We start from the raw sequence: 15,779 nt of genomic DNA on the forward strand, positions 1-15,779 counted from the left end.
TCAAGCCAAAACTGCTCGAGCTCCTTCAAGTAGGATGGGTTCCGCTGGTGTACAGCAATCTTCAAGTCATACCACAGATTCTCAATTGGATTGAGGTCTGGGCTTTGACTAGGTCATTCAAATACATGTAAATGTTTCCCCTTAAACCACTCGAGTGTTGCTTAGGGTCATTGTCCTGCTGGAAGGTGAACCTCTGTCCCAGTGTCAAATCTCTTGAAGACTGAAACAGGTTTCCCTCAAGAATTTCCCTGTATTTAGCGCCATCCATCAATCCTTCAATTCTGACCAGTTTCCCAGTCCCTGCTGATGAAAAACATCTCCACAACATGATGCTGCCACCACCATGCTTCACTGTGGGGATGGGGTTCTCAGGGTGTTGGGTTTGCGCCAGACATAGTGTTTTTCTTAATGGCCAAAAAGCTCAATTTTAGTCTGACCAGAGTACCTTGTTCCGTATGTTTGGGGAGTCTCTCACATGCCTTTTGGCGAAACACCAAACGCGTTTGCTTATTTTTTTCTTTAAGCAATGGCTTTTTTCTGTCCACTCTTTCGTAAAGCCCAGCTCTGTGGAGTGTACGGCTTAAAGTGGTCCTATGGGCAGATACTCCAATCTCCGCTGTGGAGCTTTGCAGCTCCTTCAGGGTTATCTTTGGTCTCTTTGTTGCCTCTCTGATTAATGCCCTTCCTTGCCTGGTCCGTGAGTTTTGGTGGGCGGCCCTCTCTTGGCAGGTTTGTTGTGGTGCCATATTCTTCCCATTTTTTAATAATGGATTTAATGGAGCTCCATGGGATGTTCAAAGTTTCGGATATCTTTTTATAACCCAACCCTGATCTGTACTTCTCCAAAACTTTGTCCCTGACCTGTTTGGAGAGCTCCTTGGTCTTCATGGTGCCGCTTGCTTGGTGGTGCCCCTTGCTTAGTGGTGGTGCCCCTTGCTTAGTGGTGGTGCCCCTTGCTTAGTGGTGTTGCCCCTTGCTTAGTGGTGGTGCCCCTTGCTTAGTGGTGGTGCCCCTTGCTTAGTGGTGGTGCCCCTTGCTTAGTGGTGGTGCCCCTTGCTTAGTGGTGTTGCCCCTTGCTTAGTGGTGGTGCCCCTTGCTTAGTGGTGGTGCCCCTTGCTTAGTGGTGGTGCCCCTTGCTTAGTGGTGGTGCCCCTTGCTTAGTGGTGGTGCCCCTTGCTTAGTGGTGTTGCAGACTCTGGGGCCTTTCAGAACAGGTATATACTATATACTGAGATCATGTGACACTTAGATTGCACACAGGTGGACTTTATTTAACTGATTATGTGACTTCTGAAGGTAATTGGTTACACCAGATCTTATTGAGGGGATTCATAGCAAAGGGGGTGAATACATACTGTACACACGTACCACTTTTCCTATTTATTTTTTTGTTTTGTTTTTTGAAACAAGTAATTTTTTAAAATTTCACTTCATCAAGTTGGACTATTTTGTGTATGTCCATTACATGAAATCCCCCCAAAAAATGTATTTAAATTACATTAAATCTTTTGCAAGGCACTGTAGTAATAGTTAGTTCTAACTGGGCGTCCTCCTTCCATCGTCTTTGACAGTGGATATGAAGTAGTTTACATGAGTACTTCCCCCCCGTCCCCTCCTGTCTGCTCCTGTCGTCTCCTGTCGTCTCCTGTCGTCTCCTGTGTGCTCCAGTCCCCTCCTGTCTGCTCCTGTCCCCTCCTGTCCGCTCCTGTACGCTCCTGTCCGCTCCTGTCTGCTCCTGTCCCCTCCTGTCCCCTCCTGTCTGCTCCTGTCCCCTCCTGTCCCCTCCTGTCTGCTTCTGTCCCCTCCTGTCTGCTCCTGTCCCCTCCTGACCCCTCCTGTCTGCTCCTGTCCCTTCCTGTCCCTTCCTGTCTGCTCCTGTCTGCTCCTTTCCCTTCCTGTCCCTTCCTGTCCCTTCCTGTCCCTTCCTGTCTGCTCCTGTCCCCTCCTGTCCCCTCCTGTCCCCTCCTGTCTGCTCCTGTCCCCTCCTGTCTGCTCCAGTCCCCTCCTGTCTGCTCCTGTCCCATCCTGTCCGCTCCTGTCCGCTCCTGTCCCCTACTGTCTGCTCCTGTCCCCTCCTGTCCCCTCCTGTCTGTTTCTGTCCCCTCCTGTCTGCTCCTATCCCCTCCTGTCCCCTCCTGTCTGCTCCTGTCCCCTCCTGTCCCTTCCTGTCTGCTCCTGTCTGCTCCTGTCCCTTCCTGTCTGCTCCTGTCTGCTCCTGTCCCCTCCTGTCTGCTCCTGTCATCTCCTGTCCCCTCCTGTCTGCTCCTGTCCACTCCTGTCTGCTCCTGTCCCCTCCTGTCTGCTCCTGTATTGAGAAGTGTGTGTGAGATGGATGTACTGTATTTGTGTGTGTGTGTGTGTGTGTGTGTAGATTACCTTGTTCCTGAGGTAGGGGTCTGGTGATGTTGTAGACCAGCTTTTCACTGGGAGTCTCAGAGTCCACAAAGGACAAATCTGTGGGTGTTAGCACGGTCACACGATCTTCCAGAGCCTGCATGGACACACACACACACACACACACACACACACACACACACACACACACACACACACACACACACACACACACACACACACACACACACACATACCCACACACACACATACCCACACACATACCCACACACACACACACACACACACACACACACACACACATACACACACACACACATACACACACACACACACACACATACACACACACATACACACACACACACACACACACACACACACACACACACAATCATTGGTGCCTATGCCACAGTGAGATTTTCCCCCTAGCCCTGTTTCTCCCTTACAGTCATCTGTAGGTCACAGGCAGGTGCTAGCTGGGGGAACCCTGGGAGTTCAGGCATCACTCCGATGGTGAAGGTCTGATCATCACTCAGCGTGTCTGGAGAACCCTCACTGGTCACCTGGAAGAAGATGAGGCCATTTTGAATCATCACAACAAACCTTTATCTTCAGCAAGATTCAGCATACTGTATATAACTACTATTATGTAAGGACTGTAACAGGGTAGGAGAACCGTAACAGGGTAGGAGGACTGTAACAGGGTAGGAGGACCGTAACAGGGTAGGAGGACCGTAACAGGGTAGAAGGACCGTAACAGGGTAGCAGAACCGTAACAGGGTAGGGGGATTGTAACAGGGTAGAGGGACCATAACAGGGTAGAGGGACCGTAACAGGGTAGAAGGACCGTAACAGGGTAGAGGGAGTGTAACAGGGTAGCGGGAGGGTTACAGGGTAGAAGGAGGGTAGAAGGACCGTAACAGGGTAGGAGGACCGTACCAGGGTAGAGGACCGTAACAGGGTAGCAGAACCGTAACAGGGTAGAAGGACTGTAACAGGGTAGAAGGACCGTAACAGGGTAGCAGAACCGTAACAGGGTAGGGGAATTGTAACAGGGTAGAGGGACCATAACAGGGTAGAGGCCTGTAACAGGGTAGAAGGACCGTAACAGGGTAGAGGGAACCGTAACAGGGTAGAAAGACTGTAACAGGGTTGAAGGACCGTAACAGGGTAGAGGGAGGGTCGAGGGACTGTAACAGGGTAGAAGGACCGTAACAGGGTAGAAAGACTGTAACAGGGTAGAAGGACCGTAACAGGGTAGAAGGACCGTAACAGGGTAGAAGGACCGTAACAGGGTTGGAGGACCGTAACAGGGGAGAGAGACCGTAACAGGGTAGAGGAACCGTAACAGGGTAGAGGGACCGTAACAGGGTAGAAGGACCGTAACAGGGTAGAAGGAGGGTAGAAGAACCGTAACAGGGTAGGAGGACCGTAACAGGGTAGAGGGACCGTAACAGGGTAGAGGGAGGGTAGAAGGACCGTAACAGGGTAGAAGGAGGGTAGAAGGACCATAACAGGGTAGGAGGACCGTAACAGGGTACAGAGACTGTAACAGGGTAGAAGGAGGGTAGAAGGACCGTAACAGGGTAGAGGGACCGTGACAGGGTAGAGGGACCGTAACAGGGTAGAAGGAGGGTAAAGGGACAGGAACAGGGTAGAGGGACCGTTATACCTTTAGACAGGACAGGGTCATACCTTTAGACAGGACAGGGTTATACCTTTAGACAGGGTTATACCTTTAGACAGGATTATACCTTTAGACAGGGTTATACCTTTAGACAGGGTTATACCTTTAGACAGGGTTATACCTTTAGACAGGGTTATACCTTTAGACAGGATTATACCTTTAGACAGGATTATACCTTTAGACAGGGTTATACCTTTAGACAGGGTTATACCTTTAGACAGGGTTATACCTTTAGACAGGACAGGGTTATACCTTTAGACAGGGTTATACCTTTAGACAGGGTTATACCTTTAGACAGGACAGGGTTATACCTTTAGACAGGGTTATACCTTTAGACAGGGTTATACCTTTAGACAGGACAGGGTTATACCTTTAGACAGGGTTATACCTTTAGACAGGGTTATACCTTTAGACAGGGTTATACCTTTAGACAGGGTTATACCTTTAGACAGGACAGGGTTATACCTTTAGACAGGGTTATACCTTTAGACAGGGTTATACCTTTAGACAGGGTTATACCTTTAGACAGGATTATACCTTTAGACAGGGTTATACCTTTAGACAGGACAGGGTTATACCTTCAGACAGGGTTATACCTTTAGACAGGACAGGGTTATACCTTTAGACAGGGTTATACCTTTAGACAGGGTTATACCTTTAGACAGGACAGGGTTATACCTTTAGACAGGGTTATACCTTTAGACCGGGTTATACCTTTAGACAGGACAGGGCTATACCTTTAGACAGGGTTATACCTTTAGACAGGGTTATACCTTTAGACAGGGTTATACCTTTAGACAGGGTTATACCTTTAGACAGGACAGGGTTATACCTTCAGACAGGGTTATACCTTTAGACAGGGTTATACCTTTAGACAGGGTTATACCTTTAGACAGGGTTATACCTTTAGACAGGGTTATACCTTTAGACAGGGTTATACCTTTAGACAGGGTTATACCTTTAGACAGGGTTATACCTTTAGACAGGATTATACCTTTAGACAGGGTTATACCTTTAGACAGGGTTATACCTTTAGACAGGACAGGGTTATACCTTTAGACAGGGTTATACCTTTAGACAGGGTTATACCTTTAGACAGGACAGGGTTATACCTTTAGACAGGGTTATACCTTTAGACAGGATTATACCTTTAGACAGGACAGGGTTATACCTTTAGACAGGGTTATACCTTTAGACAGGGTTATACCTTTAGACAGGACAGGGTTATACCTTTAGACAGGGTTATACCTTTAGACAGGGTTATACCTTTAGACAGGACAGGGTTATACCTTTAGACAGGGTTATACCTTTAGACAGGACAGGGTTATACCTTTAGACAGGGTTATACCTTTAGACAGGATTATACCTTTAGACAGGGTTATACCTTTAGACAGGACAGGGTTATACCTTTAGACAGGACAGGGTTATACCTTTAGACAGGGTTATACCTTTAGACAGGGTTATACCTTTAGACAGGGTTATACCTTTAGACAGGGTTATACCTTTAGACAGGATTATACCTTTACACAGGGTTATACCTTTAGACAGGGTTATACCTTTAGACAGGGTTATACCTTTAGACAGGACAGGGTTATACCTTTAGACAGGACAGGGTTATACCTTTAGACAGGGTTATACCTTTAGACAGGGTTATACCTTTAGACAGGGTTATACCTTTAGACAGGACAGGGTTATACCTTTAGACAGGACTATACCTTTAGACAGGGTTATACCTTTAGACAGGGTTATACCTTTAGACAGGGTTATACCTTTAGACAGGCTTATACCTTTAGACAGGGTTATACCTTTAGACAGGGTTATACCTTTAGACAGGGTTATACCTTTAGACAGGGTTATACCTTTAGACAGGACAGGGTTATACCTTTAGACAGGACAGGGTTATACCTTTAGACAGGACAGGGTTATACCTTTAGACAGGACAGGGTTATACCTTTAGACAGGGTTATACCTTTAGACAGGGTTATACCTTTAGACAGGACAGGGTTATACCTTTAGACAGGGTTATACCTTTAGACAGGGTTATACCTTTAGACAGGACAGGGTTATACCTTTAGACAGGGTTATACCTTTAGACAGGGTTATACCTTTAGACAGGACAGGGTTATACCTTCAGACAGGGTTATACCTTTAGACAGGACAGGGTTATACCTTTAGACAGGGTTATACCTTTAGACAGGACAGGGTTATACCTTTAGACAGGACAGGGTTATACCTTTAGACAGGATTATACCTTTAGACAGGGTTATACCTTTAGACAGGGTTATACCTTTAGACAGGGTTATACCTTTAGACAGGACAGGGTTATACCTTTAGACAGGGTTATACCTTTAGACAGGATTATACCTTTAGACAGGGTTATACCTTTAGACAGGGTTATACCTTTAGACAGGGTAATACCTTTAGACAGGATTATACCTTTAGACAGGGTTATACCTTTAGACAGGACAGGGTTATACCTTTAGACAGGGTTATACCTTTAGACAGGGTTATACCTTTAGACAGGACAGGGTTATACCTTTAGACAGGACAGGGTTATACCTTTAGACAGGGTTATACCTTTAGACAGGACAGGGTTATACCTTTAGACAGGACAGGGTTATACCTTTAGACAGGGTTATACCTTCAGACAGGGTTATACCTTTAGACAGGGTTATACCTTTAGACAGGGTTATACCTTTAGACAGGACAGGGTTATACCTTCAGACAGGACAGGGTTATACCTTTAGACAGGGTTATACCTTTAGACAGGGTTATACCTTTAGACAGGACAGGGTTATACCTTTAGACAGGACAGGGTTATACCTTTAGACAGGGTTATACCTTCAGACAGGGTTATACCTTTAGACAGGACAGGGTTATACCTTTAGACAGGGTTATACCTTTAGACAGGACAGGGTTATACCTTTAGACAGGATTATACCTTTAGACAGGATTATACCTTTAGACAGGGTTATACCTTTAGACAGGACAGGGTTATACCTTTAGACAGGGTTATACCTTTAGACAGGACAGGGTTATACCTTTAGACAGGGTTATACCTTCAGACAGGGTTATACCTTTAGACAGGATTATACCTTTAGACAGGGTTATACCTTTAGACAGGATTATACCTTTAGACAGGGTTATACCTTTAGACAGGATTATACCTTTAGACAGGACAGGGTTATACCTTTAGACAGGATTATACCTTTAGACAGGACAGGGTTATACCTTTAGACAGGGTTATACCTTTAGACAGGGTTATACCTTCAGACAGGGTTATACCTTTAGACAGGATTATACCTTTAGACAGGGTTATACCTTTAGACAGGGTTATACCTTTAGACAGGATTATACCTTTAGACAGGGTTATACCTTTAGACAGGGTGATACCTTTAGACAGGGTTATACCTTTAGACAGGGTTATACCTTTAGACAGGATTATACCTTTAGACAGGGTTATACCTTTAGACAGGGTTATACCTTTAGACAGGACAGGGTTATACCTTTAGACAGGGTTATACCTTTAGACAGGACAGGGTTATACCTTTAGACAGGACAGGGTTATACCTTTAGACAGGGTTATACCTTTAGACAGGGTTATACCTTTAGACAGGGTTATACCTTTAGACAGGGTTATACCTTTAGACAGGACAGGGTTATACCTTTAGACAGGACAGGGTTATACCTTTAGACAGGGTTATACCTTTAGACAGGGTTATACCTTTAGACAGGGTTATACCTTTAGACAGGGTTATACCTTTAGACAGGACAGGGTTATACCTTTAGACAGGGTTATACCTTTAGACAGGGTTATACCTTTAGACAGGATTATACCTTTAGACAGGGTTATACCTTTAGACAGGGTTATACCTTTAGACAGGACAGGGTCATACCTTTAGACAGGGTTATACCTTTAGACAGGGTTATACCTTTAGACAGGGTTATACCTTTAGACAGGGTTATACCTTTAGACAGGGTTATACCTTTAGACAGGGTCATACCTTTAGACAGGGTTATACCTTTAGACAGGGTTATACCTTTAGACAGGACAGGGTTATACCTTCAGACAGGGTTATACCTTTAGACAGGACAGGGTCATACCTTTAGACAGGGTTATACCTTTAGACAGGACAGGGTTATACCTTTAGACAGGGTTATACCTTTAGACAGGGTTATACCTTTAGACAGGGTTATACCTTTAGACAGGACAGGGTTATACCTTTAGACAGGACAGGGTTATACCTTTAGACAGGACAGGGTTATACCTTTAGACAGGGTTATACCTTTAGACAGGGTTATACCTTTAGACAGGGTTATACCTTTAGACAGGACAGGGTTATACCTTTAGACAGGATTATACCTTTAGACAGGGTTATACCTTTAGACAGGGTTATACCTTTAGACAGGGTCATACCTTTAGACAGGGTTATACCTTTAGACAGGGTTATACCTTTAGACAGGGTTATACCTTTAGACAGGACAGGATTATACCTTTAGACAGGGTTATACCTTTAGACAGGACAGGGTTATACCTTTAGACAGGACAGGGTCATACCTTTAGACAGGACAGGGTTATACCTTTAGACAGGGTTATACCTTTAGACAGGGTTATACCTTTAGACAGGACAGGGTTATACCTTTAGACAGGGTTATACCTTTAGACAGGACAGGGTTATACCTTTAGACAGGGTTATACCTTTAGACAGGACAGGGTTATACCTTTAGACAGGATTATACCTTTAGACAGGACAGGGTTATACCTTTAGACAGGGTTATACCTTTAGACAGGGTTATACCTTTAGACAGGACAGGATTATACCTTTAGACAGGGTTATACCTTTAGACAGGACAGGGTTATACCTTTAGACAGGGTTATACCTTTAGACAGGGTTATACCTTTAGACAGGGTTATACCTTTAGACAGGACAGGGTTATACCTTTAGACAGGGTTATACCTTTAGACAGGGTTATACCTTTAGACAGGGTTATACCTTTAGACAGGACAGGGTTATACCTTTAGACAGGGTTATACCTTTAGACAGGGTTATACCTTTAGACAGGACAGGGTTATACCTTTAGACAGGGTTATACCTTTAGACAGGGTTATACCTTTAGACAGGACAGGGTTATACCTTTAGACAGGGTTGTACCTTTAGACATGGAGAGAGAGAGAGAGAGAGAGAGAGAGAGAGAGAGAGAGAGAGAAAGAAAGAGAGAGAGAGAGAGAGAGAGAGAGAGAGGATGTCTGTGTAGGAGGGGTGGAGGAGGGTGGGTGGAAGAGGAAGGGAGGGGAGGGAGGGATACAATTTCGGGGGAAATGAATGGAGAAGACAGCAGTGGGAGAAATAATTTGGGGATTCGCAGAGGAGAATGGATGAAGAGAAAAAATAACTATAGGAAGAAAGAAGAGAGGAAAGAAGACAAGGTGAAATAAGAAAGAAACAAGAGTTGAAAACAAAGCGGTAGAAGACAGGAAGGAAGAACAGAAAAGACATGCAGGTAGAAAAACTAAACAGAGCGTGGAGAGAGAGAGTTAGTTGGGTTGTTTGTGAGTCCCAGTGAACCTGAGAACAGGCAGACAGGCCAGCTGGCAGGCAGGTGGGTGAGGCTGGCAGGCAGGGGGTAAGGCTGGGGTGGCAGGGGGTAATGCTGGGGTGGCAGGGGGTAAGGCAGGGGTGGCAGGGGGTAATGCTGGGGTGGCAGGGGGTAAGGCTGGGGAGGCAGGGGGTAAGGCTGGGGTGGCAGGTGGGTAAGGCTGGGGTGGCAAGGGGTAAGGCAGGGGTGGCAGGTGGTAAGGCTGGGGTGGCAGGGGGTAAGGCTGGGGTGGCAGGGGGTAAGGCTGGGGTGGCAGGTGGGTAAGGCTGGCAGGCAGGTGGGTAAGGCTGGCAGGCAGGTGGGTAAGGCTGGCAGGCAGGTGGGTAAGGCTGGCAGGCAGGTGGGTAAGGCTGGGGTGGCAGGTGGGTAAGGCTGGCAGGCAGGTGGGTAAGGCTGGCAGGCTGGTGGGTAAGGCTGGCAGGCAGGTGGGTAAGGCTGGCAGGCAGGTGGGTAAGGCTGGCAGGCAGGTGGGTAAGGCTGGCAGGCAGGTGGGTAAGGCTGGCAGGCAGGTGGGTAAGGCTGGCAGGCAGGTGGGTAAGGCTGGCAGGCAGGTGGGTAAGGCTGGGGTGGCAGGTGGGTAAGACTGGCAGGCAGGTGGGTAAGGTTGGCAGGCAGGTGGGTAAGGCTGGGGTGGCAGGTGGGTAAGGCTGGCAGGCAGGTGGGTAAGGTTGGCAGGCAGGTGGGTAAGGCTGGGGTGGCAGGTGGGTAAGGCTGGCAGGCAGGTGGGTAAGGCTGGCAGGCAGGTGGGTAAGGCTGGGGTGGCAGGTGGGTAAGGCTGGCAGGCAGGTGGGTAAGGCTGGCAGGCAGGTGAGGAAGGCTGGGGTGGCAGGTGGGTAAGGCAGGCAGACAGGGTAAGGCAGACAGGCCAGCTGGCAGGCAGGTGGGTGAGGCTGGCAGGCAGGGGGTAAGGCTGGGGTGGCAGGGGGTAATGCTGGGGTGGCAGGGGGTAAGGCAGGGGTGGCAGGGGGTAATGCTGGGGTGGCAGGGGGTAAGGCTGGGGTGGCAGGGGGTAAGGCTGGGGTGGCAGGTGGGTAAGGCTGGGGTAGCAAGGGGTAAGGCAGGGGTGGCAGGTGGTAAGGCTGGGGTGGCAGGGGGTAAGGCTGGGGTGGCAGGGGGTAAGGCTGGGGTGGCAGGTGGGTAAGGCTGGCAGGCAGGTGGGTAAGGCTGGCAGGCAGGTGGGTAAGGCTGGCAGGCAGGTGGGTAAGGCTGGCAGGCAGGTGGGTAAGGCTGGGGTGGCAGGTGGGTAAGGCTGGCAGGCAGGTGGGTAAGGCTGGCAGGCTGGTGGGTAAGGCTGGCAGGCAGGTGGGTAAGGCTGGCAGGCAGGTGGGTAAGGCTGGCAGGCAGGTGGGTAAGGCTGGGGTGGCAGGTGGGTAAGACTGGCAGGCAGGTGGGTAAGGTTGGCAGGCAGGTGGGTAAGGCTGGGGTGGCAGGTGGGTAAGGCTGGCAGGCAGGTGGGTAAGGCTGGCAGGCAGGTGGGTAAGGCTGGGGTGGCAGGTGGGTAAGGCTGGCAGGCAGGTGGGTAAGGCTGGCAGGCAGGTGAGGAAGGCTTGGGTGGCAGGTGGGTAAGGCTGGGGTGGCAGGTGGGTAAGCCTGGAAGGCAGGTGGGTAAGGCTGGCAGGCAGGTGGGTAAGGCTGGCAGGCAGGTGGGTAAGGCTGGAAGGCAGGTGGGTAAGGCTGGCAGGCAGGTGGGTAAGGCTGGCAGGCAGGTGGGTAAGGCTGGCAGGCAGGTGGGTAAGGCGGGCATGCAGGAGGGTAAGGCTGGCAGGCAGGTGGGTAAGGCTGGGGTGGCAGGTGGGTAAGACTGGCAGGCAGGTGGGTAAGGTTGGCAGGCAGGTGGGTAAGGCTGGGGTGGCAGGTGGGTAAGGCTGGCAGGCAGGTGGGTAAGGCTGGCAGGCAGGTGGGTAAGGCTGGGGTGGCAGGTGGGTAAGGCTGGCAGGCAGGTGGGTAAGGCTGGCAGGCAGGTGAGGAAGGCTGGGGTGGCAGGTGGGTAAGGCTGGGGTGGCAGGTGGGTAAGCCTGGAAGGCAGGTGGGTAAGGCTGGCAGGCAGGTGGGTAAGGCTGGCAGGCAGGTGGGTAAGGCTGGCAGGCAGGTGGGTAAGGCTGGCAGGCAGGTGGGTAAGGCTGGAAGGCAGGTGGGTAAGGCTGGCAGGCAGGGGGTAAGGCTGGGGTGGCAGGGGGTAATGCTGGGGTGGCAGGGGGTAAGGCAGGGGTGGCAGGGGGTAATGCTGGGGTGGCAGGGGGTAAGGCTGGGGTGGCAGGGGGTAAGGCTGGGGTGGCAGGTGGGTAAGGCTGGGGTAGCAAGGGGTAAGGCAGGGGTGGCAGGTGGTAAGGCTGGGGTGGCAGGGGGTAAGGCTGGGGTGGCAGGGGGTAAGGCTGGGGTGGCAGGTGGGTAAGGCTGGCAGGCAGGTGGGTAAGTCTGGCAGGCAGGTGGGTAAGGCTGGCACGCACGTTGGTAACGCTGGCAGGCAGGTGGGTAAGGCATGGGTGGCAGGTGGGTAAGGCTGGCAGGCAGGTGGGTAAGGCTGGCAGGCTGGTGGGTAAGGCTGGCAGGCAGGTGGGTAAGGCTGGCAGGCAGGTGGGTAAGGCTGGCAGGCAGGTGGGTAAGGCTGGGGTGGCAGGTGGGTAAGACTGGCAGGCAGGTGGGTAAGGTTGGCAGGCAGGTGGGTAAGGCTGGGGTGGCAGGTGGGTAAGGCTGGCAGGCAGGTGGGTAAGGCTGGCAGGCAGGTGGGTAAGGCTGGGGTGGCAGGTGGGTAAGGCTGGCAGGCAGGTGGGTAAGGCTGGCAGGCAGGTGAGGAAGGCTTGGGTGGCAGGTGGGTAAGGCTGGGGTGGCAGGTGGGTAAGCCTGGAAGGCAGGTGGGTAAGGCTGGCAGGCAGGTGGGTAAGGCTGGCAGGCAGGTGGGTAAGGCTGGAAGGCAGGTGGGTAAGGCTGGCAGGCAGGTGGGTAAGGCTGGCAGGCAGGTGGGTAAGGCTGGCAGGCAGGTGGGTAAGGCTGGCAGGCAGGTGGGTAAGGCTGGCAGGCAGGTGGGTAAGGCTGGGGTGGCAGGTGGGTAAGACTGGCAGGCAGGTGGGTAAGGTTGGCAGGCAGGTGGGTAAGGCTGGGGTGGCAGGTGGGTAAGGCTGGCAGGCAGGTGGGTAAGGCTGGCAGGCAGGTGGGTAAGGCTGGGGTGGCAGGTGGGTAAGGCTGGCAGGCAGGTGGGTAAGGCTGGCAGGCAGGTGAGGAAGGCTGGGGTGGCAGGTGGGTAAGGCTGGGGTGGCAGGTGGGTAAGCCTGGAAGGCAGGTGGGTAAGGCTGGCAGGCAGGTGGGTAAGGCTGGCAGGCAGGTGGGTAAGGCTGGCAGGCAGGTGGGTAAGGCTGGCAGGCAGGTGGGTAAGGCTGGAAGGCAGGTGGGTAAGGCTGGCAGGCAGGTGGGTAACGCTGGCAGGCAGGTGGGTAAGGCTGGCAGGCAGGTGGGTAAGGCTGGCAGGCAGGTGGGTAAGGCTGGGGTGGCAGGTGGGTAAGGCTGGGGTGGCAGGTGGGTAAGGCTGGCAGGCAGGTGGGTAAGGCTGGGGTGGCAGGTGGGTAAGGCTGGGGTGGCAGGTGGGTAAGGCTGGGGTGGCAGGTGGGTAAGGCTGGCAGGCAGGTGGCCTTGTGGTTAGAGCTGACAAGGTACTTAAATAAAGGTCAAATAATAATGAATAAATAATAATGAATAAATAATAATGAATAAATAATAATGAACAAATAATAATGAATAAATAATAATGAATAAATAATAATGAAAGGCTCCAACAAACACACAGCCCCCACTCACCTGGAACTGTAAGGTGTCTCCTTGAGGCCCACTGGCCCCGGCAGAGCCAAAGTGTTTGTACCACACAGCCCACACTCACCTGGAACTGTAAGGTGTCTCCTTGAGGCCCACTGGCCCCGGCAGAGCCAAAGTGTTTGTACCACACAGCCCACACTCACCTGGAACTGTAAGGTGTCTCCTTGAGGCCCACTGGCCCCGGCAGAGCCAAAGTGTTTGTACCACACAGTGCCCTCATTCACATCCTGCTGAGTGAAGGAGGAGGTTGGGGTAGAGCTCCTGTCATCGGGCGAGGGCTGCCAACCTTCCACCGGGCCGTCGGCTGGCATGGGCACCAACACCACTTTACCTGTAGGGAGGAGAGGGGGAGAGAGAATCAGGAAGGGAGAGAGAGGGGGTAAAGGGGAGAAGGGGGAGGGGTGGTAAGAGAGGAGAGGGGGAGAGAGAATCAGGAAGGGAGAGAGAGTGTAAGAGAGGAGAGGGGGAAGAGAATCAGGAAGGGAGAGAGAGAGTGTAAAGGGGAGAGGGAGGGGTGGTAAGAGAGGAGAGGGGGAGAGAGAATCAGGAAGAGAGAGAGAGGGTAAGAGAGGAGAGGGGGAAGAGAATCAGGAAGGGAGAGAGAGAGTGTAAAGGGGAGAGGGAGGGGTGGTAAGAGAGGAGAGGGGGAGAGAGAATCAGGAAGAGAGAGAGAGGGTAAGAGAGGAGAGGGGGAAGAGAATCAGGAAGAGAGAGAGAGAGTGTAAAGGGGAGAGGGAGGGGTGGTAATTCATGGTTTGAGAGAGATGTGGGAGGGAAGACAGAGTCAGAATGTGAAATTAGCATCATTACCAAAAGATCATCATGAGCATGTTTTTTTTTGGGGGGGGGGGGGGGGGTAACGTTATGTACCATACCATATTTGGGGCTTCCTTTGGAGCGCACTATGGTGTAGACGATCTGGTCATCGCTGGCACCGTGATAATCTGTCCTCAGATACCTCTTCTCCAACCGTACCATGCCTCCCTCTCTCACCCACGTGCCGGGCACCGACAGAACACGAGGAGCATTGGTAAGCTGTAACACCAGATACAGTATGTAACTATTACTTTTAATTTTTTTCTAATGGCATGGTATTGTTTCAAAGTAATGTAATTCAATTCAGTTACTCAGCCAGATACCCAACCCATTGAGGACTTCTGCTGAATCATTCGTATCAGAACAGGAAGTTGTCTCGTCCTGCCAACCAACATGCACCGTTCTCACCAATACGTGAGCGCATTTTCCACATAACGGAGTTAATAACCCAGCTCAGATGTTCTCAGGCCTCATGTCCTCACAACAGCATAGCAGCAGGAAGGAAAAGCCCAGAGGCAGCTGTCAGCAGCAACAGAGACAGACAGAGATACAGACAGGAAGCCAGACAGAGAGACAGACAGAGAGACAGACAGACAGAGAGAGACAGACAGACAGAACGAGAGACAGACAGACAGACAGACAGACAGACAGACAGACAGACAGAACGAGAGACAGACAGACAGAACGAGAGACAGACAGACAGACAGACAGACAGACAGACAGACAGAACGACAGAACGACAGAACGACAGACAGACAGACAGACAGACAGACAGACAGACAGAACGAGAGACAGACAGACAGACAGACAGACAGACAGACAGACAGACAGACAGACAGAACGAGAGGCAGACAGGAAGCTGATTGTTTCTCAGAGGAAGAATCTTCCTCCTGGATATTGTCAGCCAACCAGTAGAGACTCAAGGATCCCCAAAGGACCCAGCAGATCAAAACCTGAGATGATTCGCTTTGGGAAATAGCTCAAAAATACATTGGCTCCATTCCACGCCAACACCCACATCCCCAATACTGTTGGCCTGAGAGATAGACATGATCACAGACTGGGGTCATGTTGTACACAACACTATAGTTACAGACAATCTCAGCAGGCTCAGAGCCAGAGAGGGAAACCTTACTGTAATCTCAGCAGGCTCAGAGCCAGAGAGGGAAACCTTACTGTAATCTCAGCAGGCTCAGAGCCAGAGAGGGAAACCTTACTGTAATCTCAGCAGGCTCAGAGCCAGAGAGGGAAACCTTACTGTAATCTCAGCAGGCTCAGAGCCAGAGAGGGAAACATTCCTGTAACCATTCTGTAATCGTAGCAGGCTCAAGCATCTTCATCATCTTGTTGCCTGTTAGCCTTAGAGCTGCAATCTGGACCCTTACAAATCAGCTGGGCTAGACAATCTGGACACTTAAAAATCAGCTGGGCTAGACAATCTGGACCCTTACAAATCAGCTGGGCTAGACAATCTGCCCCCTTACAAATCAGCTGGGCTAGACAATCTGGACCCTTA

General features: G+C 50.8%; 1 protein-coding gene across 1 annotated transcript in view; it reads right to left on the reverse strand.

Annotated features, from left to right (window-relative positions):
- The window catches only part of LOC139411884 (extracellular matrix organizing protein FRAS1-like), a 295,297-nt gene that overhangs the window by 104,203 nt on the left and 175,315 nt on the right, over positions 1-15,779 (reverse strand). The window contains exons 31-34 of the mRNA XM_071158633.1: positions 14,323-14,482; positions 13,591-13,778; positions 2,805-2,921; positions 2,377-2,491 (exon numbers count right to left, since the gene is read on the reverse strand). Coding sequence (XP_071014734.1) covers positions 2,377-2,491; positions 2,805-2,921; positions 13,591-13,778; positions 14,323-14,482 — 580 coding nt within the window. The remainder of the gene's footprint in view (positions 1-2,376; positions 2,492-2,804; positions 2,922-13,590; positions 13,779-14,322; positions 14,483-15,779) is intronic.

Source organism: Oncorhynchus clarkii, chromosome 6, assembly GCF_045791955.1.
Source record: "Oncorhynchus clarkii lewisi isolate Uvic-CL-2024 chromosome 6, UVic_Ocla_1.0, whole genome shotgun sequence".
In the NCBI taxonomy this organism is placed as follows: Eukaryota; Metazoa; Chordata; class Actinopteri; order Salmoniformes; family Salmonidae; genus Oncorhynchus; species Oncorhynchus clarkii.